The 25978-nt window shown below is 40.4% G+C and overlaps 1 protein-coding gene across 1 annotated transcript in view; it reads right to left on the minus strand.

Annotated features, from left to right (window-relative positions):
- Nucleotides 1-558: 558 nt before the first annotated feature.
- The window catches only part of KCNH8 (potassium voltage-gated channel subfamily H member 8), a 234917-nt gene continuing 209497 nt past the window's right edge, over nt 559-25978 (minus strand). Inside the window, exons 12-16 of the mRNA XM_016198776.2 lie at nt 20667-20705; nt 16125-16483; nt 15381-15487; nt 12654-12730; nt 559-1263 (exon numbers count right to left, since the gene is read on the minus strand). Coding sequence (XP_016054262.2) covers nt 559-1263; nt 12654-12730; nt 15381-15487; nt 16125-16483; nt 20667-20705 — 1287 coding nt within the window. The remainder of the gene's footprint in view (nt 1264-12653; nt 12731-15380; nt 15488-16124; nt 16484-20666; nt 20706-25978) is intronic.

Here is a 25978-nt window from a genome sequence, read left to right on the forward strand (position 1 = left end):
TTTTTTTTTTGGATAAATAAAGACATATTCATTTACATGGCAAATAACGTGCAATAGCTAACCACTGGCCACCAGCTCTATTTGATTGTCTAGGAGATGACATGCAGTGATGTTTGTCCCTTCGCCATCACAAAAAGAAAAACTGGTCAGCAGGAGCTGTGCACTCTTGGGGCCAACAGTGCTACGGATATTGTTCAAGAATGACAAACAGGCACTCAGGAGAAAACTTTGCTGCCCTTCACAAAAGCCACCTAGGACGAAACGAATCCACAACTTCTTTGTCTGGGACTTCTGGCTGCTCAGACCCTCAGGGTCTTTGCGCGTTTACCAAAGTCTGTCAAGCAGACCAGTAAGTTAATACCTGTACAGGAAAATGTTTCTGGAACCTAAAAAGTGTTTGCTGCAGTATGGAGGCGACGGTGCCTTGCCCTGGCTCCTCAGCTCTCCTGCAGGACTCCCGACTTTGCCGTCTTCAGGTCTTCCAGAGGCAAAAAAGGCAACTAAAGCTCTCATGCAGTGGTTGGTTTGAAGCCGGCAGCTGCCTCGCGTGCCCTAATGTCATACATCCACGGCTTTGCTGTCGTCCACGTCTGCTGTGCTTCTGACAACCTGCAACGGAAAGTTCTCCAAGGGTTCAGTAGAGATGGATGCCATTCCTTCCCTGTCCCAAGATCCTGGCAAGTTTTCCAGACTGAAGGAAGTCACGGCGCCCTGGCCGAAGCTGCCCTCCTCTGACCGGCTTGGGAGGACCAGGTGCAAGGACGTTTCCGAGGAAGAGCAGACGGAGGGCGACAGAGTCGCTGAAATGGACTGCAGAGGTGTCAGCGCAGTCGCTGAATGTGGAGAGATGCACCTTAGAAACTGCAGATGGCCTTCCTGGACAACCTGGTAGCGGGCGGGTGAGAAGCCGAGGTCCAGAGAATGATGAAGGTCACTGCCTGCAGGGTTTTGCTCGGCGGCTCCAGTTCGCTGGGGGCTGCTCTCCACAGAGGAGGGGTCCACGCTCCAGATGTCTGAGGTGACATTAGCGTGACAAAGTTGTGCTTGGGTGTAAGCAGCGCCACCTGCTTGCAAGTGTAGGCAAGGCTGGTGCGTACTCCAGGTCATCCTGGTCTGTAAGCTGTCCCTGGAGGGACACACAGAGGTGGCGTGCAGAGAACAGAGGCGGGACGGCTGCCGGGGGGGCAGAGCGTTTTCTAGAAGTTGCATCACACTCCTCATGTCTTTACCTAACTGGGAGACCTCCTGAGTCAGTGTGGTCACCTGTTGGATAAAGCAGAGCAAAGGCAACCGTCAGAAGCAGTGATTTCAGAGCAGTGAGGCAGGGAAGTGAGATTTCTCAATAAGGGCTGAGAGGCTGCTGCACCTCCAGCGCCAGCCAAGTCCAAAGCGTGAGTGGGGGAACTGGGCACCTGACCTACAGCCAGCCTCCTTTCCGAGGGAACCTCGAGACATGTGGCCTGGCATTCTTAATCCGTGTTTCTGGGCTTCTTGAGCAAAATTAGAGATATGGGTCCATCATCTCCCGTATCTCTTAAATACAGGCAGTATCGTTACCTTCCTCTGAGTTACTGGGTGCACACAAATCATCCCAGACACCTCACAACAATGTTGAGCGGGGGCGTTGCAGGGAAAGCACTGCCCAGGGTGGGCACCCAGTGAGTGAGAGCTCTCGCTTTGGTCATTTCTGGTTGAGATCTATGCTTACGATAGGTCCAGAGACAAACTAGCCTCCAGTGATGCTGAGGGTGGTGAGCAAGAACTCACACCAGATTTGTGAGGGAGGGAGTCTGGAGAAAGGAAAGCTGCAAAATGAGTTAGAAAGAAAGAAAAAGACCCGCAAGGTGGATGAGTACAGATAACCGCTGTGGGGAGCCTGGGTGTGCTGGGATCCATCAGTGAGCCCTGCGCCCCGTGGAATTACAACCCAAATTGTGTGGCATGGGCTTAATTCACTTTTCCAGGTGAGACATTCAGCTTTCATAAGATTTTCAAAGGACACATGACCGACAAACACTTAAGAACCACTGAAGAGTCTTCATTATTCATTTTACACTTAAAGCCAATAATAAAGTTCATTGGAGGATTACTTTTCCTAACAGCCACATGACTTTTTTAACCATGGAAGACCAGACTACCAGGAGATTGAGTTGGCCTTAAATTCAGCTGTTCTGGAGAGTTTCTCTTCTTCAGTGTGAGGAGAACCTGTATTTAGGAAAGCAGGACATGCATATATATTTTCCAGTCTGTGGTTAGATTCATAACACTAACACCTATTGTAATTTTTTGCCTTCATTACTAGAAGGGTGTATTTTATAAAGGACTTTCTCTCTGACTTGATTGTACTATCATGAACCACAAAACCCCAAGATAAGCAAATGAAACCATTGGATAAATACCACCGGAAAACAAAATATAACAAAACAAAGCAAAACAAAATGGGCAGTTCAACTTCAACGATGCCAAAACCAAGATTGTTGTTTTGGGCAGACTTTTTTCAACATCTAAGTATACATTCCTAGTTTATCCAGTAACTTAATTCAGTCCACTTCCTCTGAGTGAATTCTGAAACTAATTCTCCCTGGCAGGCCCATCAGGAGGTAGTGCCTCTCAAATCAGGCATTTACAAAAGGCCAGAAGGAGGTTCTTCCATGGTTCAGGCAACCAACTGGTAACACCTGCCTAGAAATTGCCAGGCCAAAACTATTTCTGCCTTGCTGCTGGCACGGAGCTCGAGGGACTCAGTCGAATACTTGTCCAGGCTTCTCAGTGGATCTCAAACTTCTGGCAGCAAAAAGATACCTCTGAGCCTCACGTTTAAGAAGTGAAGCAGTGAATGTGAGAAAGATTCTATGTGTTTTGAAATTTCCACTTCAGGTTGTCAATTTCACAACTGGTCCAAGCCTCAGTTTTAAAGCACATGAATCAAGCTTAAATTAGTATCTGGGTCTCAGCACTGGAGACTTGCACCCGTGGGTTTCATCCTGAACTGATTAGCTCTTCTATCAACATTTCAGAAGAAAAGACTGACACTCAATGAGATGTTTCAAGGGACACATTAGCTATCCCTTCCCGCAGGCTAAGCTTAATTCCTGTATCAGATTCACTAGGGCTATATTAGCTCAGATTCCAATAAAACTGCTTTCGATCAGCCTTTTATTCAGATTGAATAAAGACAGTCTTTGAAGAACAATTTGCATTTCAGGCACATCGACAATTATGTTGTACAGTAAATGTCTGAGTAAATTTATAATACGACATGCTTTCAGGTACATGTTTCCCTATCGCATATACAAACAGTGCCCAGATAGGCAGGGATACATTCTTATTGTCCCACCTGTAAAATGGGGACATTAAGACCCAGAGGTTAAATGACATTTTTAAGGTCCTTTATTTCATGAATGACAGTCTTTGGTTTAGAATTCAAGGCTTTTAAGTTTGGTGCTCTTTCTGTTTTAGTATATTACATGTGGAAAAAGATATTGCTTAAGAGTTGAGAGATTCTAACATGGTCAGAATTTGTGAAGAGCACAGATGATACAAAAAGTAGCCTCCTGTGTACAAGCTGTCTGGAATGGTAACTCAACATCCAATAAGTATATAGTGTCATCTCTAAAAAGAACTAGGAGACTGAGTACAGTAAAACCTCTTCATAGCAAATTTTATGAATGCAACAAGAGAGGTTTGCAATAGGGAAAGATCTTAAACCAAACAATAGGATAACAGACATATTTCTGATGACCTATATTTCTAGCGTTCAAAACAAGCAGATATTTTCCCATGGTTGATATGGTTTTCCATGGCCATGTTCTTTATATCTAACTTTTACTGTGCATTTGCCCCAATTTTGAGGCCATGAACTTTGAATGGGAATCTGGAGTCTTGATTGGCTCCCTGAATGTAAACAAGCATTAACATTTTCAGAAAACAAAACTACTCTATTAGCTTGGACTAAAAGAAGCAAAGCACCCAAGGAACAGAGCTTTCTTTAGCTCTAGAGGGTAATCATCAATTTATGTTAGGGAAGATTCCTGTCACTGTGTCACTGGGGACGCACCCCTTCCCCTTATTAAAGTTCCATGAGGGAATTAATCCCCATTAGGTAAGGGATCTCTCCCTTACCAGGACAAAGCCAGTTGTCACAAGGAGAGATGGCATCTCCTGGAGGTAGAGACTCTGGTGGCACTCAATGTGACAACATACTGCCGCTGTCAAGTTTCGCTGCACTTTTGTTTACTGCTTCCTGCCGGGCTTGCTAACAAAAGTCAGTCTGAAGCAGGAAAGGCCTTGGTCTTAATCAAACATAGAAAGCGAAGAAGGTAGTGTGTCTACCCTGTAAGTGTGCCAGGGAGGCTCAATGCTTTTTCACAGTACAGTAAGAAGGCGCACATTTGCTAAAAAAGGTTGTTGGGGCTACTTTGTGAACAAGGCTCTATCCACTTCAGGAGAAATGTCTTCAAAATCCAAGTTAAAACCAGAGTACTGTAGAGTTAGTTCATAAAAACAAACAAAAACATCATTCAGATAAAACGAACCAAACTTATCCCACTCAACAACTTACATCCATAAATGTTTTCTGTCACTCGTATTAGAAAATACAATCTCTATTTGAGCAGGCATTATAAAGCCCTTCACGACCCCACCTCGTTTCTTCAGCAGCCCCATTTTCTGCATTTTCCGATCAGAATGACTACAATGAGATTCTCAGCTCCCTGTTCTTGTATGTGCTATTCTCTCCAACTGGTTGCTCTTCTTGGCCCCTTTCTGTTTGGTAAGTTTTTTCTTTCTTCAGACTTCTAATCCCTGGTCTTCTCTGCAGAGCTTTTTCCTGGCAGCTCATTGATACCCACATAGCACTTTGAGCATCATCCAGGACTGCCTGTCCCCAGTGAGGCACGAGTTCCTTAATGGTATAAATTGTTATTTCAGGATTTCCTGGACTCTGGGCAATGCCTAGAAATCAACATGCACTCAGTAACTCTTGGATGGATAAACTAATGCTATTCCTGCCTTTTTGAAGACCTGGTCCTCATATCACCTTGAATTTTGTTCTTAGTTTATTTCATGACTTTACCATAAATATCCGAGGGGAAAGATGACTACTACAAAATTATATTGGTAGATCTTTAATTGGACCTTTGTCCCAAGTAAATTTATTAGGAGTATGCATTATGACTGCCAAAGTTTTTTTACATATAAATTTCCTAAACCAAATCCTTGGTTAGATTTTAAAAGCAGGTGGCATCTCCACTGTTAAGAATCCCTTTTATTGTGTTTCCTTCATAATTGTCGAAATAGATCTCCTTTGGCCAAGACTTCATTTATCTTACTGCTTAGACACTTGTCCCAGCATAAACTTGATTTCCATGGGAGGCTTAATCCCCTTGGGTCTTCCCCCTATTAACTGACTACATTGTGAGTGCCAAACAACAAATTCAATTAAGTTATTGGGGTTGTTTCACAAGTTCAAATTTGGTAAACCTTCTACATCCTTGGTTACTTCCTGGGTGGCTTTTTAGATATGATTTTCTGATTATTTCTAAAGATGATAAAGACACCATAACGTCATACACATCGTTCTCATGCTTGTATATTGTCACATTTTCTTTATTTTTCCCTCTGCTTCCTCTTTCTCCTCCTTCTCAATCTTCTGCAGTAAGAACCCATCAGTCTGGAGCTGTTGGCCAAACCAACCAACCAACCAACCAACTCACCGTCACCATCTGCAGAGCTGAGTGTTCACATCCAAGATTTCCGTCCCTTCCAATGCCCCAACCGTTAGAAAGAAGTGATGAAAACACCATCTGTGTTTCCAAGTGGTTTAGTTTTCTATCCAGCACTTTGGAGTACCTCAAGATTCTCCTCTGCTCTCTCAGCACCATGCATTTAACCATACAAATGGTTAGATGTCTGGCAGGTTTGTGGGCAGGGTGCTTGCTCTCATTGAGCAGCACCTTCTGTCTTGAACAGAAACATGCAGGTGACCACAGACTTGTCAGCTGTCCATGATACTACACACTCTGATTGCTCCACGTCTCTAAGAATCACTAACTGCCAGCATTTTTCTGTTTCTGCTGTATCCAGGTTTCTCAGAACTTCTGTTGGCTTAGAAATAGTCATTACTGCCTCCGTTTCCAGAGTATCCGGTTTTCTCCTCTCCTGATTAATTTGCTCCATTGATGTGTTGTTACGTCTCACCCTCCTCTGAGTCATATTTCCACAAGGGTTTGTTGAGAATGAAGTAATACAATGGATGTTGAAGGGTAGTCCCCCTGTAACTGGTATTATGTCAGAATTCCAGGTGTCTCGGGTTGATAATGTAACACAGGGGCTGAGCTTAGTGGAAGGCTTTGGCCTGGTAGGAAATACCCAGAGAAAATAAAAGCCAGTTATCTATATAACTCCTCTTTAGCCTCAGCATGGAGGGGAAACCCATTCCTGTTAGCACTTTTACATAATTAATATTGAAAGAAACAGTCTCCAAGTTTTAGTGTTTCCTTGCATGGACCTTGGAAATAGTAAATAATAACAGCGATAACCAGAGCCCTTAGAAAATGTTGATTAAGATCCAGTGTTTCCAACCTGAGGTCTGAGTAATTGCTGTCAGGTGACTGAGAATTCTATGCAAAGGGTGTGTGAGCCATGATACAACAATGTGCATTTTGGTGTTGATTAGAATTGAATAAGGACCATGTGGGGCTGGACTAGGGGCAGGTATGACTGGTCTTCATTGTTCTTTATAATAGCTCAAGGTTCTGCACAAATCCTGTCATCTAGAAATCTTTGTTGGCACATGAATAATTTAACAAATAGTAGGTTTCATGGTTAATTTCCTAGTATGAGTTTCTGTTATTTTTATTTGAACTTAATTTTTGCCAGTCTCCCCTAAACAACACTGTAAGACACAGAAGTGTCACTGTACCTCTAGCAGGTAATTTCACATGATCTCGGTGTCTTATGGAAGTCCCCTCCGCCTCAAACGGGGAGAGATTTTCAAACATTATGCTATTACATGGTGTAAAGACTCCATCTGTGGTGCTGATGACCTGTTGTCCCAATAACACTGTGCACTGCCAGCTTTTGGTAGTGCGATTGTGTGCATTAGGTGCAAACACAGATTTCGCTGTTCTGGTATGTCTTTAGATTGTGCCTTTTGGGAATAGGAGAGTGAGTTTCATAATGAAGACCAGAACGTGTCTTTGACAATACCTTTCATTTCACATGGAAAATAGCTTCCTTTCACATTATGTTATTCATGTTTTACACTTCTCAGTCTTGGCTGTTGGCGTGGTATGAATCGTGAACTCTGAGTGTAACTGGAACATCAGTTGATAGGGGAAAAAAAAGTCATTTCCATTTTTGTGCATTCAGCGAGCAGATGGGGAATGCATCTGTTAATATAATCTTCTTAGCTTGAAGAGTTCTTGACCCGTCACTCAATTTTTGCCAAACATGTACACATTTTCCTGCTAGACACAATTTTCCTAAATTCAGGAGTGCTAATTACACCAGTCCTCTCCCCCTGCCATGAACACATATACATTTTTACAAGCTCTGATTCAGGTAATTAAGTAGTCTTTCATGTAATCCTTTGTTATGTTGCATATTTATCATAGGATTCAGACAAGTTCAATCAAACTCCGTAAGCAGGCAAAACAAAAAAGATGATCGGCATAATTTTATCCTTGTGTCTTTTGCTTCACAAAGCATTCAAAAACAAGCGACAGTCTTTTTATCTGTCAGCTAAAATAATAATTATACTCGGCACTTGCATACATTTTATCCAGATGAGGATCTCAATGCCGTTACTAAGGAAAGTTGTGAACCTTGTCTTCAGCTGGAGAGATGAGAATGTTGGGAGGTGAAGTGGCTTATCCAAGGTCGTGCAGGAATAGTAACAAGGGCTTTACTTTTGCAGGTGCATCTGCTGCCTCTTAAATTATGATAAGAGAAGCACAAGTCTAGCATTCCCAATACAAAATGACCAATTATCGTCTTGAAAGTGATTACTCCAGTGGTTTCATTGAATTTCTGCAAGCCCAGACCCTTGGACTCAACTTTATTACTTTAGCTGTGCTAAGGTTATCCATTATTTATCAGCCGTTTGATTGCTTTCTCACCTGTTTTCCTGCTTCCTGTGATAAGTTTCATTAGTATCCAAATTGCTGTCTGGCTAAGGGATCCTCACTGCTACCAGTGAAACACCAAAAAGTCTGTCTCCTCTCGAATACCGACTGTATGTATGGGCCAGTGCTCGCAGAGATTTCATGTACAGAGGAATCACCTGGGGATCCTGACACACGTGTATATTCAGATTCGGAAGGCGTGGGGTGGGGCCTGGGGGTTTGCATTTCTAACAAGCTCCCCGCTGCTGGCCTGCACTCTACAGGGTCAGAGCCTCAGTGCTCATTCCTGTGGATCTAGTCCCTTTGCTCAGCTCATTTTGTGGTTAGGCGTGTTACGTATTTTGCCCCCTTTAATATACTTAAGACCCTAGGTGGATTAAAATGGTCTAACCATAACTGGCTCTCTTATGTACATTCAAAATAAGATGCCATTTTTAAAATTGATATTTTTATTTACACAAATAGTATATGAAGACCTTCTGTCTTCCTCAAATTAAAACATTTATAAACGAGGCCAAAATGACCTTTGACCATCACCCTAATTCTTCCTTCGCCCGCTCCTTCGAGGTAAGTACTGCTACTGGTTTTATGTGTGTCCTTTTAGATCATTTTCTTTTTCTAAATTTCTCTTTATTGCTGAAAGGATTACAGATGTCCCTGTTTTTCCCTGCTGACCCCTCCTACCGCCCCCCCACCCCCGCCCCAGGCCTTCACCGCAGCGCAGTCTGAGCATTGGAGCCACAGGGCACCCTGGTAAGCGAGGCTGACTTAAGCTGCCTGCACTCCCTCATCTTGAAAATGAAACTTTGCTATGATTATTTTTGCATTAAGCTCAGGAGATTCTTTTCTGCCTAGTTTTATCATCATTTTGCCATTTATATGTTTAGTGCCATGTCAGGTAACGGTTAAATGTTGTTAAACTGGCATACTGGGTATCTTTGTCCTTAAATTTATAAATCTTACAGAATAAGTGTTCTTTAATACAGTGGCACTATTCTATCAAATTATTTAGCTACCGTAAGATGCACTGAAATCTGAACAATTTGCTCTATAATTCTCTATGCTAATTTTTTAAGCATCTTTATAGCAAAAGGAAAGCTTCAGGTGAAAGTAATCGTTTTCATGATCCAATGTTTCCCTTCAGTCCATTCATTTTCATTTTATTCCATAAGCACTGACTATCTGTCTCTCTGATTACTCTGCACTGAGCACTGTTAGGTAGGAGCAGGAGGGGGTGGGGGCTAACTTGAGGGTCACCTTTTGTTAAATAAAAGAATGAGCTTGTATGAGGAGGGAAAGGGCCTTTGACCACTTACTTAAGGGAGGGCATCATACTCAGTGCTTTACATTTGGTATTAAGTTCTTGTAACAATCCTCTTTTACAGATTTTATTATTACCATTTAATAGAGGAGAAATCTGAACTTGGGAAAAGTGAACACTTTGCTGAAGTCACAGAGTTAACTTTATGACTAGGGACCTGAATGTCTGTCTCCAAAGCTCACTCTCTTTCTCTGCCTGTGTGTTTTATGCCTTGTTTCTGCTGTGGCAGAGCACGCAGGTTCCCGCAGGTTTTGCCACAGCGTCTTTCTGGGTCAGCCAGATTTCAGAAATGAGAAAAATACTCTAACCCTTACCTACAAACCTTTTCAGAAATGGAGCATTTGACCTACACAGCCCATGGCCCCTAGTGATGTTTTGTTGTTATTTTTAAACAATTCCCTTAGAATTGCACTATTTTTTTCCTCTGCTGTAGAGCAATGGCAATGTTTTCAAAAGCATTCTAATATTAGCAGCTGCCCTACATCTTTTAAACTGTCTTAACTGTTCTGCAATGTAGGTTATTACCAATATTATTCCTTTTCTGATTTTTGTTCTGTGTTTAATCAGCTGATTTCAAAATCTACATATCTGAACAACTGTGTTACGTCTTAGCTGTTTAGCAAGTACCAATATGGGGTTTCTGCAGTGCTCTCAGCTTTACACAATGCTCGGCATGCCTAACAGATATTGGCGATTGACCTTTTGGTGGCAGAGTTATTGTCATGTAGTCCATCCCACATTTATTATCATGTTTTCTCTTGCTTACCCCTAAACAAAGAGTAGCATAAACAAAGAATAGAGCAATTAAACGGTCACACCTGTGAGCAGTAGAAAATAGGTGAAATGGAAAAATTAGGGTTGGTTTTTTTTTGCTATGTAAACAGTATTACTTTGTAAGAGATACAAAGGAAAAACAAGTAGGATTTAATAAGGAGAATCCTTTTACAGTTTGAAGCCGATTTGCATTTTTACTCTGCCTGTGCTAGTGGGTTTTAACAAACCACCCAAAGGGTCAAGATTAGGTATAAATTAAATTATGTGTAAAGGATAAGATTTTTTTACTTAAGCTTCAGCCATGAAGAAATCAGACATTTTTCTATAAAGAAAAGCTAATCCTTTAGGGAAGGAAAATTGGACCATTAGTATTTTATCTTGCTCTTTTTATTTCAATATATGACAAGGTAAAAAGATTTATTTTGGCTCACTGGGAAAGCAATCATGAATACAGAATCACACAGGGGAAATATTTTGTTTTTCAAGTAGTTTTCCGTTTTAACACATCTACCACTGGCTCACACTGTCAAAGGAAGATCACATAGCATGGAGATTTACGGTTGTAATTGGAAAAATTACCTACATTCCAAAAATCGGATATAATCCCCCCTCCCCCAGAATAATCACTAACTCCAGTGCTTAAGCTAAGATTTTGATTAATCAGTTTTTAAAAGCATTAAATGATCTTAAAAGTGAGGGAGAGTAATGCAAATAGTATTAACGGGTGGTTTTAGTTGAGAACATCTGAAAAGAAATCGTTTAATAGAAGGCTAATGTCCAGTTCTCCAACAGGGTTTGTTCAGTTCTGGGTTTTTTAGGGGGGTGCATTTTTAACCAGGGGTTATTTGGGTGGTTCAGTGTATGGCCACGTCCTTGTAATTTAAGAACTTTCAATCCAGTTAGTTTTTCTGATCCTGTCTTGTTAGTCTGCCCTTGGGCCATCTAACTTCTTGTCAGCAACAGTCTCACTTCCAGAGAGTACAGGCTCAGGGGGAGAGATGGCAGTAAAACATAAACCTTCACTAAGCTGAAGAAGTACAGGTTTAAGAAAAACCTTTGAACTTTATGACAAGCTGTCCCATCTTCTATTATAGATAATTGGAAACTGATTTTAATTGCATGAATTTCACATTTCTCTTAAATCTCATCAACTGGTTACATGAGATCTCATCAGATAATCTAAAACTTTAGTCCTAGAAAGGGATTCTATTACACTGTTTGTGCCTGCTCACATGTCCTTGCCCTAGGTCCATCCCGAAGGTCACCAAATATTCTTGTCTGAGGGACCTTTCTAGTATCCTCTGCAGTCAGGTCTGCATGAGGAGTGAATCCCCCAGGAAGCACCCTCAGCTCCACTCATCCTTGCCTCGCAGTGGTACAGCTCTGAGTTGTCCTGCCACCTTTCAGTGCTCCTCAGCAGGACGGAGCCCCACCTGCCCACAGAGTTAATTATCTCATAACAGTTACCTTATTATCTCTTATTTTTTTGCTTTCCTTTCTTTTCTGCCTTGCTTCTCCACTTCATCTTGCTCCCTGGATTCCCTCCTAAATAAACTATTTGCATCCAAATCATTATCTAAAAATCTGTTTTTGTTTTTCCCCCCAAATTTTATTTTACTTGGGGGGTGGGGGGCATGAATTAAGACAGTAATTCAGAAATTACCTTCTCTATTTATACAGAATGTCCAGAAAGTAGATAAGTGGTTACCTAGGGCTGGGTACAGGAACAGGATTAATTATAAATGAATATGAGAAATCTTGTTGAGAAGGTAAAAATATTCTAAAACTAATTTATGGTGTTTGTTGAACCACTCAAAGTTACTAAAAATCGGCGAATTGTATACTTGAAATGGGTAAATTTTATGTTATGTAAAATATACCTCAATAAGGTTGTTTAAAAAGTTACCTTATTTTACATGGATAGATGGTAAGATTCAGAGATAAACTGCTCAAAGTTGCACAGCAAATATGTGTCAGAGAAAGGAACAGAGTTTCAGGACTTTTGATTGCTCTGACTCATTACTGACTCATTAATGATCTTGCTTTAACCCATTAAAAATTAAAGTACATGAAAAAAGTGAAAAAAGCACCAATTAAACCAAAAGCAATATATTTAATACACTAATTATAATAATTTTCACTTATTATGTACTTTATGCTAAATAATTCACCTAGACTGTCTCCATTTCACAATGGACTACAAGGTACGTATAATTACAATCCCCTTCTACACATGGGGAAACAGCTTGAGAGAGGGTAAGTGACTTATCAAAGGTCACATAACTCCTATGAGCCTTCGTGGGAGTTCATCCATGGTGGTCTGACATCAGAGCACATACTTGTAATTACTATATTATACCACTTCTGCTGGTAACCAGGATTTTTCTCCTCTTACCACTCCAGCATGACCAAAGAAAGAGAAGGCTCCATACCTCACTGTTGAGTTTCTTTATCTGCTGCTTGGTCTCCTCTGCTTTGATGAAGAGAACAGCAGCTCCAATCTCTGGGTCTGAAAAGTGACACACAGACTGAGTCCTTTAGGAATAAGCCTCATATTTGAGAATCAGGGCAGTAGGAATAGGCAAGGAAGCCTGAGCTACTGCCTTTAGAGGTTCCTGATGTCTGTGCACCGTAGCTTCTGTCTCCCTGGGATTGGACATGCACCTAGTACTCCTCTGGATGGCACATGATACACTCTTTGGAACCAGGTACACATCATGGTGACTGTGACCACAGTGACTGAATGTGAACATGGCAAATTTCCCCTTCGTCTGAACACAATCACCACCATGTTCCAAGATAGTACATTTTCTCTCTTTGACAATTCTCTAAATATATATTACAGCCAGTGCCCAAGTCATAGAAAAAGGATCTTCTTTTCTTCCCCCCTCTCTTTTTTTCTACATATTGATTTCTGTGCCCATGTGAGTATTTTCCTCCCACCTCTATTTCAGGCGCTAATCTCCATTGCAGGTTTTCTGTCTCCTCCTGTGTCACTCTAAAAGATAATTTTTCCCATTTCCTGGTTCTCTCATCTCCACTTTTCTCTACCTTAATCTTCCAAATTCATTTATTTCTGTCAGGGACAAAAGTACAGATGAATCACTGCTAGCTGCAGTAGAAAGGATATGTGTTTATCATGATATGATCATTCTAATATCCTAATTCTGGTCAATTGTGGGTAGAAAACTTGTTTGTGGGAGAAAAATTTATTCAAAACAATCAGAAGTGGCAAAGTAGTAAGGACTCATTTTGCAGAGATATTTTGCAAAGCTAATCCATTCACAATGAATGAAGGATAAGAGATCATATCCAACAAGCTAGGCCTCCTTTAGAGGAGGCAGCAATGAATAAATAAAATATAATTGACCTTCATGAAGCTTAGAGTCTAGCAGGGGAAACAGACATTTGAAAAGTAATTACACAGTAGATTTGGATTTTATACAAAGGGCTAAGGGTTTTAAGTATAGGAGTAGAGTAATAAGAATAAATTTACATTTTAAAAAATGTTCACTCTAGCCTGGCCGGGTGTGGCTCAGTGGTTGAGCATCGACCTAGGACCCAGGAGATCAGGGTTTGATTCCCGGTCAGGGCACATGCCCGGGTTGCAGGCTCGATCAATGACTCTCTCATCATTGATGTTTCTATCTCTCTCCCTCTCCTTTCCTCTCTGAAATCAATAAAGATATATTTAAAAAAAAAAAAAATTCACTCTATATGGAGAAAAGTGTGAAATCAGATAAGAGACTTTGGTAGCAATTCAGACAGATGGATGTGGCAAGGAAAAGAGAGGAGGCAGTAAGAAAAGGAAGTCTTACAGCTGAAAGATATTTAGAAGATAGAGTCAAGAAAATGCATTGCTTGAGTGAATGAGTGTAGGGACAGATGCTGGGAAAAGGGAGAAGAGGGAGCTAAGAGGGTGGTGGGACCAGATATAGGTGGATAGACACGGTGAGGTTCTGTGCATCATCTCCAGGCCCAGGAGAGCCTACACAGAAAACTTTCCACTGGGACCCACCACCAGCTTTCATAGCAAATGCTCACACCAGTTTGACTATGACTATGATTTCTGTGCCACTTGCCCTAAGCAGAGTCATATCAGCACATGCAAGTCAAAAGAATAAATTAATCAGGACTGTTGACTGACAGCTGCACTCCTCTCCCTGCCCCCACCTCACTTTCCCCCCATGAGTGTGTCTTACAAGGACCTTCCCATTTCCCCAGATGATGATGAGTGCTGGGAAAAAGGACTGTTGATTGAGATGGAATACTGGTATTCTACCATCGAAGACACACCCTCAGAATTGGACATTCAAAAGTCCTTCTTAGGCTTGCCTTTGTCCGTGGAGGGATTTGCTAATTAGCAGGATATCCTGACACAAGGATGTTGGAGCTGGTGGGAAGGAGAGGAGAGGGTTGGCAGGGGATTGCTGACGGCTGGCCTTGCATCTGGTAGTTGGCTGGTAATTATTATGGATAGTTTATGGCTATTTAATACTTCTTAATTATTTTCTTTATTAACTACAAGGGTATCTGCTTTATAATTTATTTGTCATTTCTGGCCTTTATCATGTTGGCAGGTTCCTTTTTACAGCCAATGAACTAAAATATGAAAGAGAGAGAGGAGCCTGAGCTAGGTTTGGGGCTTCTCTTACATTAACTCACCATCACTAGAGGGTAGTACTTCATATAGTTTTCTATCATTTCTAACATTTTTATACACTCCTGGAGTTGTTTATCCTCTGACAAAATGCAAGTACATAACCTCTCACCAAATAAATTGGTTAAATATAACCAATGTTTCTACAGTGCACAGCCAACACAGCATTTCCTCTGGGCAGTGTTTTTGTGGATCATTCTGCATTTATAAAAGGAAAACATGGTCACCCACTGATGAACAGCAGAAATTTGAGTCTCCTAATACACCAGTTACCTGGGCTGGTAAACGGCAGGGCATCGAGCCAGGACAGAGGAGCAATTACAAATGGCATCTTAATAACTTGGAGATGACACAGGCCCAAGTCAAATTACTCTGCGACGTTGGTAAAGTCTATCACCCGGAGAATATTCTAAGAATGGGAAGGCCAAATAGTGCCCATGCCAAACATTAGAAGCTAAAAAGCAATATCACCCCTTGAGAGAAGGTTAAATATCTTTACCTCTGAGAGGAGGGGAAATTCTGGGTTCTGGCCTGATTTGTTCAGAGCTAAAGTCAAAAGTCTGGCTTTCTTCACTGCTGTTTCCATCTTCAATTCCATCCACAATCCTGTTTAAAGTAAAGGAAACTGATGAATTGTGAATTCTTGGGCTTTGTTATTTAAAATTTAAGCCTGTAAGACTTAAAAGTAATGGTGTTAGATGTCTAATTCTAGATGCTCTAGAGCTATGCCATTCAATGCTAGCCATTCATTAGCCTAGTAAGAACTGAGCCCCTGAAATGTGGCTAGTGCGAAGTGAGACGTGCTGTATGCGTAAAATACACATGGGATCTTGAAGGCTTTAGTAAAAAAAGTAAATTATTTTATTAGTAATATTTTATATTGTTTGTATTTAAAATGACATTTGGGGCATTTAAATTTATAAACTATAAAATTATGATGTAGAAATATATTTTTATAACAATAGGTAGAGCTGAATGGATGAAGGGAGCTGAGAAGGAATTCTGAACATTTAATGAACACTTTTGAAAATATGGTTAAAACTATTTATTCTCATACTGCACGTACCTCCTACATAGAGGCAAAAAAAATTATCCCCCAAATTCAGAAAAGCCGAAGCATCCAGGCTAGGATCTTGTGCAGTAGAAAGGCCCAGAAGGCTGAGTAATTGACTAGCCAGGTACCCGTCTGAATAAAAGGAAGTCATTTTCACCTGGGAATGGATGAGATGAAGTGAATTCCTACCTTGGACTGAGGTCTGGGGGTGCGGCACTGTTCAAAGTTGAAAGCTGCAGTTTCAAGTTCTTGTCTTTCCTTTTACCATGGTTAGGGGGGTCAGCTTCCTGTTTGGTTTTGGGGGAATTTAAGCTGGAGACTCTGATAGGTGAGTGAAACGGCACGGTTCCTGAGGCCAGCTGCTTCAAGCTTAACCCTAGGTAGCTTTTATTGCTTCCAACCTTCTTGCTCCGGGCGGACGAGGGTCCCCGAGTGTAGATGGGAGAGAGGGAGGCTGTCTCCTCTTCTTCCCCCCCCTCCTCCTCTTCTTCATCTTCCACGATGGATGGGAGTCTCTTGTTGATGCTGCCGTTTCCTTTGGGCTCTGACTAAATCAGCGGATAGTATAGATTAGTACGGATGGCAAAGACGTCCCGAGAGGCATAGCATACATGCTGGAGGTCCTAGCAGAACAGAGGCCACTCTCTTAGAGACTTCCTTCTCACCAAAACTCAAGACTTACAAGATTTGGCTATTAGTTCTTCAGGGGTTAAAAGTCTCCCCATTTCTAATCTTCCCCAGGCTTACCCTCTCTGCTATCCGGGTATGAGCCCACCAACCCTTCTCTGTATGAAAGGTGTATTTTACCAAGTTTGCATCTAGGTTTTAATCAGTCTGCCCCTCATAATAGTATATAATGGCATGCTCTTAAGAATAAAGATATTTGCAATTTTACTGCAAGTTCTTGGGCTTTGTTATTTAAAATTTACAGGATCTTCAGTAGAACTTTATTGGGGATCAACTAGCAAAATTATAATATCATTGGGAATAAAAATCTTTCCTATGGGGATCCCATAGATGGAAGAAGATCAGCAATGTCCTCAGCTACTCTGTTCCCTGCTTTCCTTTTGTTCATGAGTCTGTTGGTAGGAACTGGAGCAAACCATTCTACCAGCTCCCCTTGAAGAGCTTGGGAAAGGAAGGGGCAAGTCTTGCCAAGCCCCATCCTATGACCACTGGACTCTTGACTGGGGCCATTAAACCTTATAGGCCTAGGAGAAGTAAGGGAGAGAATGGCAAAGGACAACTGAGGTGATGATGGAGGCGCAGGGCAGAGGGGGCCCCAAAGGCTAAGCTAGTGGCCCAGGACAGTCACTGTAAATGGTTCTCACTCTGCCCCAGACACGGCTTCCCTGCTCCAAAAGCTCAATTCATTTTTCTGTGCCTCAGTTTCTTTTGAAGATACAATCACTTTTACCTGCCCATCAGTAATTTTTAATAAAAACGAAGTAAACTGAAAAGACCTATGATTGCTATTTAAATCTCATGAGCTCTCATTGTTATTACTTCATCTTAATAAATAGTTGGTTCCTTGGCGTATATGGATTTTACTCTCTTATAATGATAGATGTAACAAAAAAAATGAATTTGAAGCTTAAAGGCAATAGCCCGTTCAGTTTAGGTTCCAACTGCTAAGTGAAATGATCAGTTTACTCATGATTTTTTTTTTTTGGTATTTTATTCTTAATGGCTCAAAATTTCTTGAGGATATGGCATTATTAGACTCATCTTTCCAACTAGATGCGATTATTTTAATTGCTGGTGAAGCCATAAGTTATTTATTGGGATAGTCATGGTATTGCTTTTATTTGTTTGTTTTTTGTTTTTCACAGCATTAAAAAATGCTGTGCTTTTAACAAAAGATCCACACGAACTGCAGGAGAACATTTGTATACTAGTATTGTAGAATAGGAAAATTAGCTCATCCAGCTAAAGACACAATAGGGCAAACTTATCAAAGAAATGAAAAACAATGAGTGCATTCTCTAATTGGACTTCTGTTTACATTTGCATTGGAAATTTAATTATTCCTCTGTTTCAAGGAGGCTCCATTGGCTCTACTAGAATTGGCTGACTAATAACCTATAGTGTTTGTTCTTCTACAAGTTTGTTTAAATTTCATTTTTCCATTTTGTCATGGAGACGTGATGCCTTGAAAAAGTTGCTTAGATACTCCTGTGATCAAGGCAGTTGTCATTACATATGCCAAGAATTAATTATCCCACCTACCATCATTGCAGACAGGACCCACATTTATTAGGTTTTTAATCACCCAGCCCCACATGCAGTCTCTCTGCAGGAATACCAGTTACTTTCTTCAAACCATCCATCTAGAAACACCCACTTTCCTTCTGTAGCTGGACCCACCCCTATGTATACACTGCCATAAGGGTCAACCATAGAGCCCTGCCCGGTGTGGCACAGTTGATTGGAACATGCTCTCATACACCAGAAGGATGCAGGTTTTCCCAGTGAGGGTAGATTTCTTCTCTTCTGACCCACCCCTTCATTTTTTCTTGACAAATGCTTTCATGACAGTAGTGAGGTTTTTATCCCCATAGTCAAAGGAATCTCTAATTTAGCTCAAGACATTTTTCTGGGATAGTCATTTCAGACTCAAAAATGAATACATTCAGTTGGACCTGTCTTGACTAAAGGGAAAACAGAATAAAGTCCAGTGGTTGAATGCATGGACTTTAGCATAGTCCTAGAAGTTCTGTGACTTATTACCTATAACCTTGGTCAAGTAACAATTATTTAAAGCCTCTGTTTCCGAACCTATAAATTGGGAATGGTGTGAGAAAAAAAATTAGATACTGGATAATGAAAGTTAAACACTTAGCAATATGCATCACAAGTGCTTAATGCTTGCCCTTGTGATGATGATAATCATGAAAAAAATAGAAACAACATTTACACAAGGGCAGGGGCTACAGAGAGTACTGGCTATCCCTTTTTATATAATTTCCCCTTCACTCTTAGTTAACTGAACTCTTAGCAATGCACCTTGCCCAAAGGTCACCTTTTTCAGTTCCCCTTGCCACTTGGTTTGGCCATGAGGCTAACTTCTGGGATGATAGCATGTCAATGCACAGGTTACAAGGAACTCTGGGGAAGGCTTCTAGAAGGAGGGGAGCCTCTATCCTGATGAGATAAGTGGATCACCGGTGGTCATTTTAGAAAATGAGGACATCTTAAAGAATGAAGCCGTACACTGAGGAGGATGAAACAAAGCAGAGAGCTTGGGGCCCCACTGACACACTGTTACAGTGCCCACCTCTGGCTTTGTCCACGAGAAGAAATAAACAACTATTATCTGGAAACCCCTGTCATTCTGGTAGTTTTGATATTGCAAATGAGCTTCAGCCTAAATTATACAGAAGGGCTTTTTTTTTGGAAAGTTAAGGATGTTGTATTCTAGGGAGGGATGCTCATTTTTAGAGTGCCACGAAAGGGTGAGAAATTCAAATTGGAAAATCCAAACGAAGGCTACATTTCTCTTCATGAGAAAAAAATATAAGAAAGGTCTGGGTGAAAAGGGACTACAGTAGTGAGGAAAGGCTACCTATGAGAAGAGTTGAAACATAATGACATATTGCTAGTTCCTGAGGAGGGATTTAGCAGAGACAGAGAAAAAAGACAACTAGAGCCTGAGAGAAACTTGGTTGAAAGCATTGAGATGTTTTAAGAGCTTTTAAGGAGCTTCTCAGGAATATTAAAGGTAAACCCTGTTTGCAACCTACCCCCATCTTCAGTCAGTTATCAGTGTCTTTGTAAGTGTTATGTGACTCGATGTATTCATGTGCCTCTGCAGTCTGTGTGTGTCCCTGTGTGTGTACGCATGTGTGTGAAAGCTGGGTTCTGCTTCAAGGAGAGGAGAGAACAAGAAAAGGAGCTGTTTATGGGGTTGCTGTCACAGATTATATAAAAAATTTTTTCAATGACAGGTTACATTCAAAATAATTTGTATTAGTTTCAGGTGTATAGCATTGTGGTTAGACAATTATATACTTAACAAAGTGTTCCCCCTGATATTTCCAGTACCCCCTGGAACCGTACAGTTATTATAATATCGACTATATTCTCTATGCTGAACTTTGTACCTCCATGACTGTTTTGTAACTACCAATCTGTCCTTCTCTATCCCTTTACCTTTTTCACCCAGTCCCACAATATACCCTCTCCTCTGGCAACCATCAGTCTGTTCTCTGTATCTATGAGTCTGTTTCTGTTTGATAATAAAAATCTAGATAACACATCTGACAAATCACTGTTTCTTGGGAAAGTTTTCTTTGGAATTAGAGGATTCTTAAAAGTTAGGATTGTCTTAAGAGACCAAGTGAAATTACTTCCAAAACATCTGAACCATAATTTTTACATTATGGATAATCATGTTGTACCATCAATTAGAAGTTTATAAGAAAACATTTGGCTACTAATTTTAAACACAATGAAAATACCACTAAGATCAATACCTCAGGACTTTGCTACTTTTGTCAGCTTCTGGTGATAATCTACTTTTCAACAATAACAATAAAACTCTTAAATAGATATATGAGTTTCAATACTTCTCTATACCTAAACTCAAGAAAGTCAGTCATTACATCTCATGTTGAGAAGTGTATTAGGAAACATCAAAAATAAATACATAAAACCCTCAAGAGGATACAGATTTATTGGAAAATTCTACAGATTTCACATACATATTTTTCTCTTTGGCAAAAGCCGTACCTGTGAGGCCGTAGATTTGTTTGATAATCTTGATATTACCTGAAAGAACAAACAGACAAACAGAAGTTGTAACAATCATTTAAACCAACGATTTTCAACCTTTTTCATCTCATGGCACACATAAACTAATTATTAAAATTCTGTGGCACACAAAGAAATTTATATTTTTTGCAGATTTGACCAAAAAAAAAAAAAAGTATAATTTCTACTCATTTACTCATTCATACCATCAGCTATTGTTGTGTTGGCTGTTGTCATTTTTTTAATTTGACAGTCTAATGGAAAAGAGGTCAGTGCCTCTGAATAAATAGTCAGGTGTTGCGTGTTTTAAAAATTCTTGCGGCACATGGGTTGAAAATCGTTGATTTAAAACTAAGCAGGTGGTTGGGGACTGGGTGAAATGGAGGAGGAGGGAAAGAGACGGGAGTTGAGAGAGCGTGGAGGCTGACTGATCCACCCGTGTAGGCCGGAGAAGAGAAAATACACACTGAAAGGTGCTGAAAACACCTCCCACATTCCACCCTCTAGGAGCTCCGTTGACCAGTGTGTTATTAAAAGGGGGGGACAGCAAGTTGAGTGTCTAGTGTAGGACACCACACCTAGGGAACAGGGATCGAAATAGTGGCTTATTGGCTACATTTTCCATCTCGACGCTTCATTTCCTCTCCTTTGTTTCCCATTTCCCTTATTCCACTTCCCTGCTCTTTTGCTAAATTCTTTTATCTTCCATGATTTTTTCCTTTGGCTCTGTGAAAACAGAAACCCACGGAAACTTTTCTTGTTTAATCTCATTTCTTCCTGTTTAACCGCTCCTCTTCCTCCTTGAATACAGGTGGGAGTCATGTCTTCTTTCTGTCCCATTTGTTTTACTCATTATGATGTTCCTTAGGATTAGGTTTACTGGGAATCCAAATCCCTTCTTTAATCGAGTTTAAGGTCCTATTGAATCCACTGCATTCCTGTATACTAACGATGACATTTCAAAAAAAGAAATGAAAGAAAAACAATTCCTTTTGCAATTGCAACAGAAAGAATAAAATACCTGGGAATAAACCTAAGAGAAGGACCTACATACTGAAAATGACAAAGCATTATTAAAAGAGATTGAAAGAGACCCAGAGAAATGGAAGATCATGCATCATAGAGACGTACACTTGAAACCTATATAATCTTATTAACCAATGTCACCCCAATAAATTTAATAAAAAGAAAAAAAGATCCCACAAATGGTAAAAAAGGAAAAAAAAATGCTTCCAATCACAGTGACACGCCATCAATTGTAAAACAGGTCTTGATTTCAGAGCTACTAAAATGTGAAAACAAATGTGTAATGTAGAATCACTTAAGCTTGGGTGTCAGGACACATCTTGTATAAAATCTGATACTGTATGTGGTGGAGAACATTAAAAGACATGCACCATTTATGATGTAGAAAGCAGCTCTGGAAATTATGACATATTCTCAAAACATGCTTCAGGTCTCATCCACATTGTTCCTTGCTCAGATATAATTCTTTCATTTTAAAGTGGTAATAGATATTGTAAATTAACATACTTTTATTCACATGAAAAAAACTAAAAAAACTAGAAAACTTGCACTAAAAAATGATCCACCCAGTAAGTGAGACATATTTGGTAATTCTGTCACCATCGCACTATTGCTTCCTCCCCCCACCCCGATGATTAGGGAAATAGATCTGTTATTATTTATACAAATGTCAGAATCATTATTGCTGTGAAAATATATGTTTCATCAATGTTTAATGTTATCAAAGCAGCCCACCCATTCTATGTCTGCTTAAATGCCTAAATATGCATTCATCAGAAGCATTGTAGACATAAGGTTTGTAATAATGCCCCAAATGGTGACAAATAAAACAGCTGAATAATTAAAAAAGTGAAAGTTAAACAAAGTTATGGTGCTATTGCTACTGCAGTTGATAGAAAGAGTGTGTTAAAAAGGCTTTTAGTTACAGCTTAGATGAGAAAAAGAACATGCCGATGGGATTCGGGAAGCCTGAATAGCTCCGGGTCAGAGATGCCCTTTGAGGTGTAAGGCACTGGCCTTAGAGTCTCCTGATTTGGGGTGACCGCTGGCTCCTTGGTTTGAGTCCTGTCAAGTTGCTGAATCCTAAGGTTGGTTTTCTATATCAGTGCCTCTCAAACTTATATGTGTACACAGATCACATGGGATCTCATTAAAATGCAGGTTCTGACTGAGGAGGTCTGGGATGGGGCCCGAGACTCTGCATCTTTAATGAGCTCCCAGGTAAGGCTGATGCTTCTGGTCCATGGGGCACATTTTGAGTAGCAACATCTCATAACCAACGTCACTGTAATGATCACCCTATCACCTATGAATTCATTAAGTATTCACTATATGATAAGCACCTTGACAAGTGCTTCCCATCCATTATGTCCATTAATTTTCATTGCAATCCTATGAGGTAAGTATGCATCATGGAACTAGCCCTACTGTGATAGGCTCACTAAATAAATCATTTTATGTACATATAGTATTAACCACATGTATTTTAAAAGAATACTATGCTATATTCACTCAGATCCAGAGTCTGCCAAGTGCAGAGAATATTAGTTTAATGGAAAAGTAGAATGTTAAAGCTAGACATGACTGTAAGGAGTGTCTGCTACAATAGTTTGCACACCTGGCAGATAATAGAATGTTTTGAGAAGCGTTCCTAAAATAATAAGATTCTAGAGCGCCAACTCCAGCAAGTCTCTTTCAGTTGGTGGTGGGTGGGGCCTTGGTCTCCAGGTCAGGTTTGAAACCACTGAGTTAGTCCAACTCCCTAATTAGAGATGCAGAAACTGAAGCTCAAGAAGATGAGATAACTTGCTTAATTCATGTATCACGTTAGTGGCAGAATCTCTACCAGAAGCCAAGTATCCTGCCTCTCTGTGCACCTTACACAGGATCATAAGTTTTCTTCAGTACCTTCTCTAGCAGTTAATTCTATTACTTGGGCTGAAAGACTAAATGTTTGTTGTACTGTGGAATTTAATCTGGCACAGGGTTTGATGATTGCCACAAAGCAGACCCAAAAACTCATGATACTAACTTACCCAACCACTTCTTTAATCTTCTCGGAGTCCCAGAACTTTCAGGAAATCTGATGAATTCTAGGCATTCTCTCCCCAGGGGGTGGAAAATGCATGGATACAACCTTTGGATGGAAAGTGTTTATCAATTGCATTTTTTGGTTCTAGCAACTAGAGTAAGACTCCAAGTTTTCGAAAGTTTTGAGGAAGGCAGTCTTATCCAATTTTGAGTTCTTCCTACATGAAAGTTTTATACCTTTTAAGACAAATGGAAGAGTTTCTGGCAATCTCTTATGGGAATGATTTAACAAAAAAGATTGAAATAACAGAGGTTGGGAAGATTAAAGGGAAGTAAATCAGACATAAGGAATGGAAATCATAATAAAGTCTTTTTAAAAAAAAATTATTTTTAATATGTATTTATTGATTTCAGAGAGAGGAAGGGAGAGGGAGAGAGACAGAAACATCAATGATGAGAGTCATTGATCGGCTGCCTCCTGCACGCCCCCTACTGGGGATTGAGCCCACAGCACGGGCATGTGCCCTGACTGGGAATCTAACCCAGACTGCCTGGATCCTAGGTTAATGTTCAACCCCTGAGCAACACCGGCCTGGCTGTAATCAAGTCTTGACAGAGGTAAAAAAAGGTTGAAGGCCAGCCCAAGTGAGACCTTAGAATTGTACTCTTCTGTCTGTTAGAATAGAAGAAACCAAGTATGGGCAAGAATATTCTCTCAGGAGTGTGTCTCGGCGTAAGGTTATCATGAACAGAGAGGTAAAGCTTTATAACCTTATAGACTGGGAACAAAGTACATTCTCCGCTATGGTAAATTGATTTAAAAGGTTTCCACGTAGCTTTTTTCCCCCTCCTTTATTTCCCCCAACCTAACTGCTTAAATTACTCTAGTACTCTGCAAGTCCAATGAAATCTGAGAGAAAGGGCTCTCAAACTGAAAAAATACTGCGCATTGGCACAAAGGACCAGTAGTGCAGAAATGGTCTCTTGGTACTCACACAATCAGCTATAAATAAAACCAATTCACAATCTTAAAAAATAAATTGTGTAAATGAGGCCTCAAAAATCCTACTTTCGAGCTTGAATTATAAATGCAAGTCAAACATACTAAAATTAAGAATTTTAGATGTGAAAGATACCATTGTATTCTGTAATGGTTTCTATTTTACTGAATGGAGGCATTCCTGTAAGAGTTTCATAGGCTCATACCTGACCTGGGCCATCCGACTCATTTTTTCCTTAAGCTGTTAAACCCCTGCATATTAATTTTCCTTCTATTAGGATTTTAATGAGTTCTTTTGGTTGGAAAGGGAGCTCTTTGATTTCTTTCATCTATTTTCCCTACCAATTAAAACACCTCTGAATTTTGAGAGATTACCAATAACATTTGGGGCCCAGCCTCTCATGGGATGCTAATGACCCACCTCTAGAAGAAACCTGATTTTTTCATTAATAGTGAGACATTATCAATAAACTCTCCTTACTCTCAAGTTCATTTCAAGAGGCCGAACCTCCAAGAAGTTGACAACTATGAAGCAGGAAGGGAGCAAATGTGAATGAAACCCATCACATAGACCTAAGAATCCTAAACTGTGACCTGGTGAGCCACTGGTCCAAGGAAGGGGGCAAATCTATTCCCACCATTTACTAGCTCCACAGGTCAGAATTATAAGCCCCTGTCTGAACCTGCAAATGTCTTCTCAACTGTGCAATCTCATAAGACACCAAAGGGCTCTAGTAAGCATGTTATCTATAGCTAATTGCTCAGCTGGGAAATGAGATGGGAATTACAAGGCTCTTCTTTCTGGCTGATTCACGGAACCCTCTGCTTTGTTAATAATGCCATATTGATTCAGTCATGAAGCAGACTGAAGGAACGTGTGTCCTCAGTGAGAAAAAGGGGATTAGCACAGATTTTGTCTTGTTCACTGGACAGCAACATAACCAGTTTGGGTGGCTGTTTGGGATAAAGAGAATATGAATGAAGGATACTCACATATAACCCCATAACTTACATAGTTAAAATGTCCGCTCTTATAAAATCATACATAATTAGCATCTAATACAGGCAAGTAGCAAATTAATAGGTCTAATTTTCATTTCTGATCTGCTTCTTTATCTTGTAGACTCAAGTGAAGGTGCCAGTAAGTAGTGAATGATAACCAAGGGCAGGTGGCAGATGGAAGGAGTAACTGGAAACCTCTGGGGGCTAGGCTTTGAATAGGGAACGTTCATTT

This window comes from Miniopterus natalensis, chromosome 15, assembly GCF_054644295.1.
Source record: "Miniopterus natalensis isolate mMinNat1 chromosome 15, mMinNat1.hap1, whole genome shotgun sequence".
NCBI lineage: Eukaryota > Metazoa > Chordata > Mammalia > Chiroptera > Miniopteridae > Miniopterus > Miniopterus natalensis.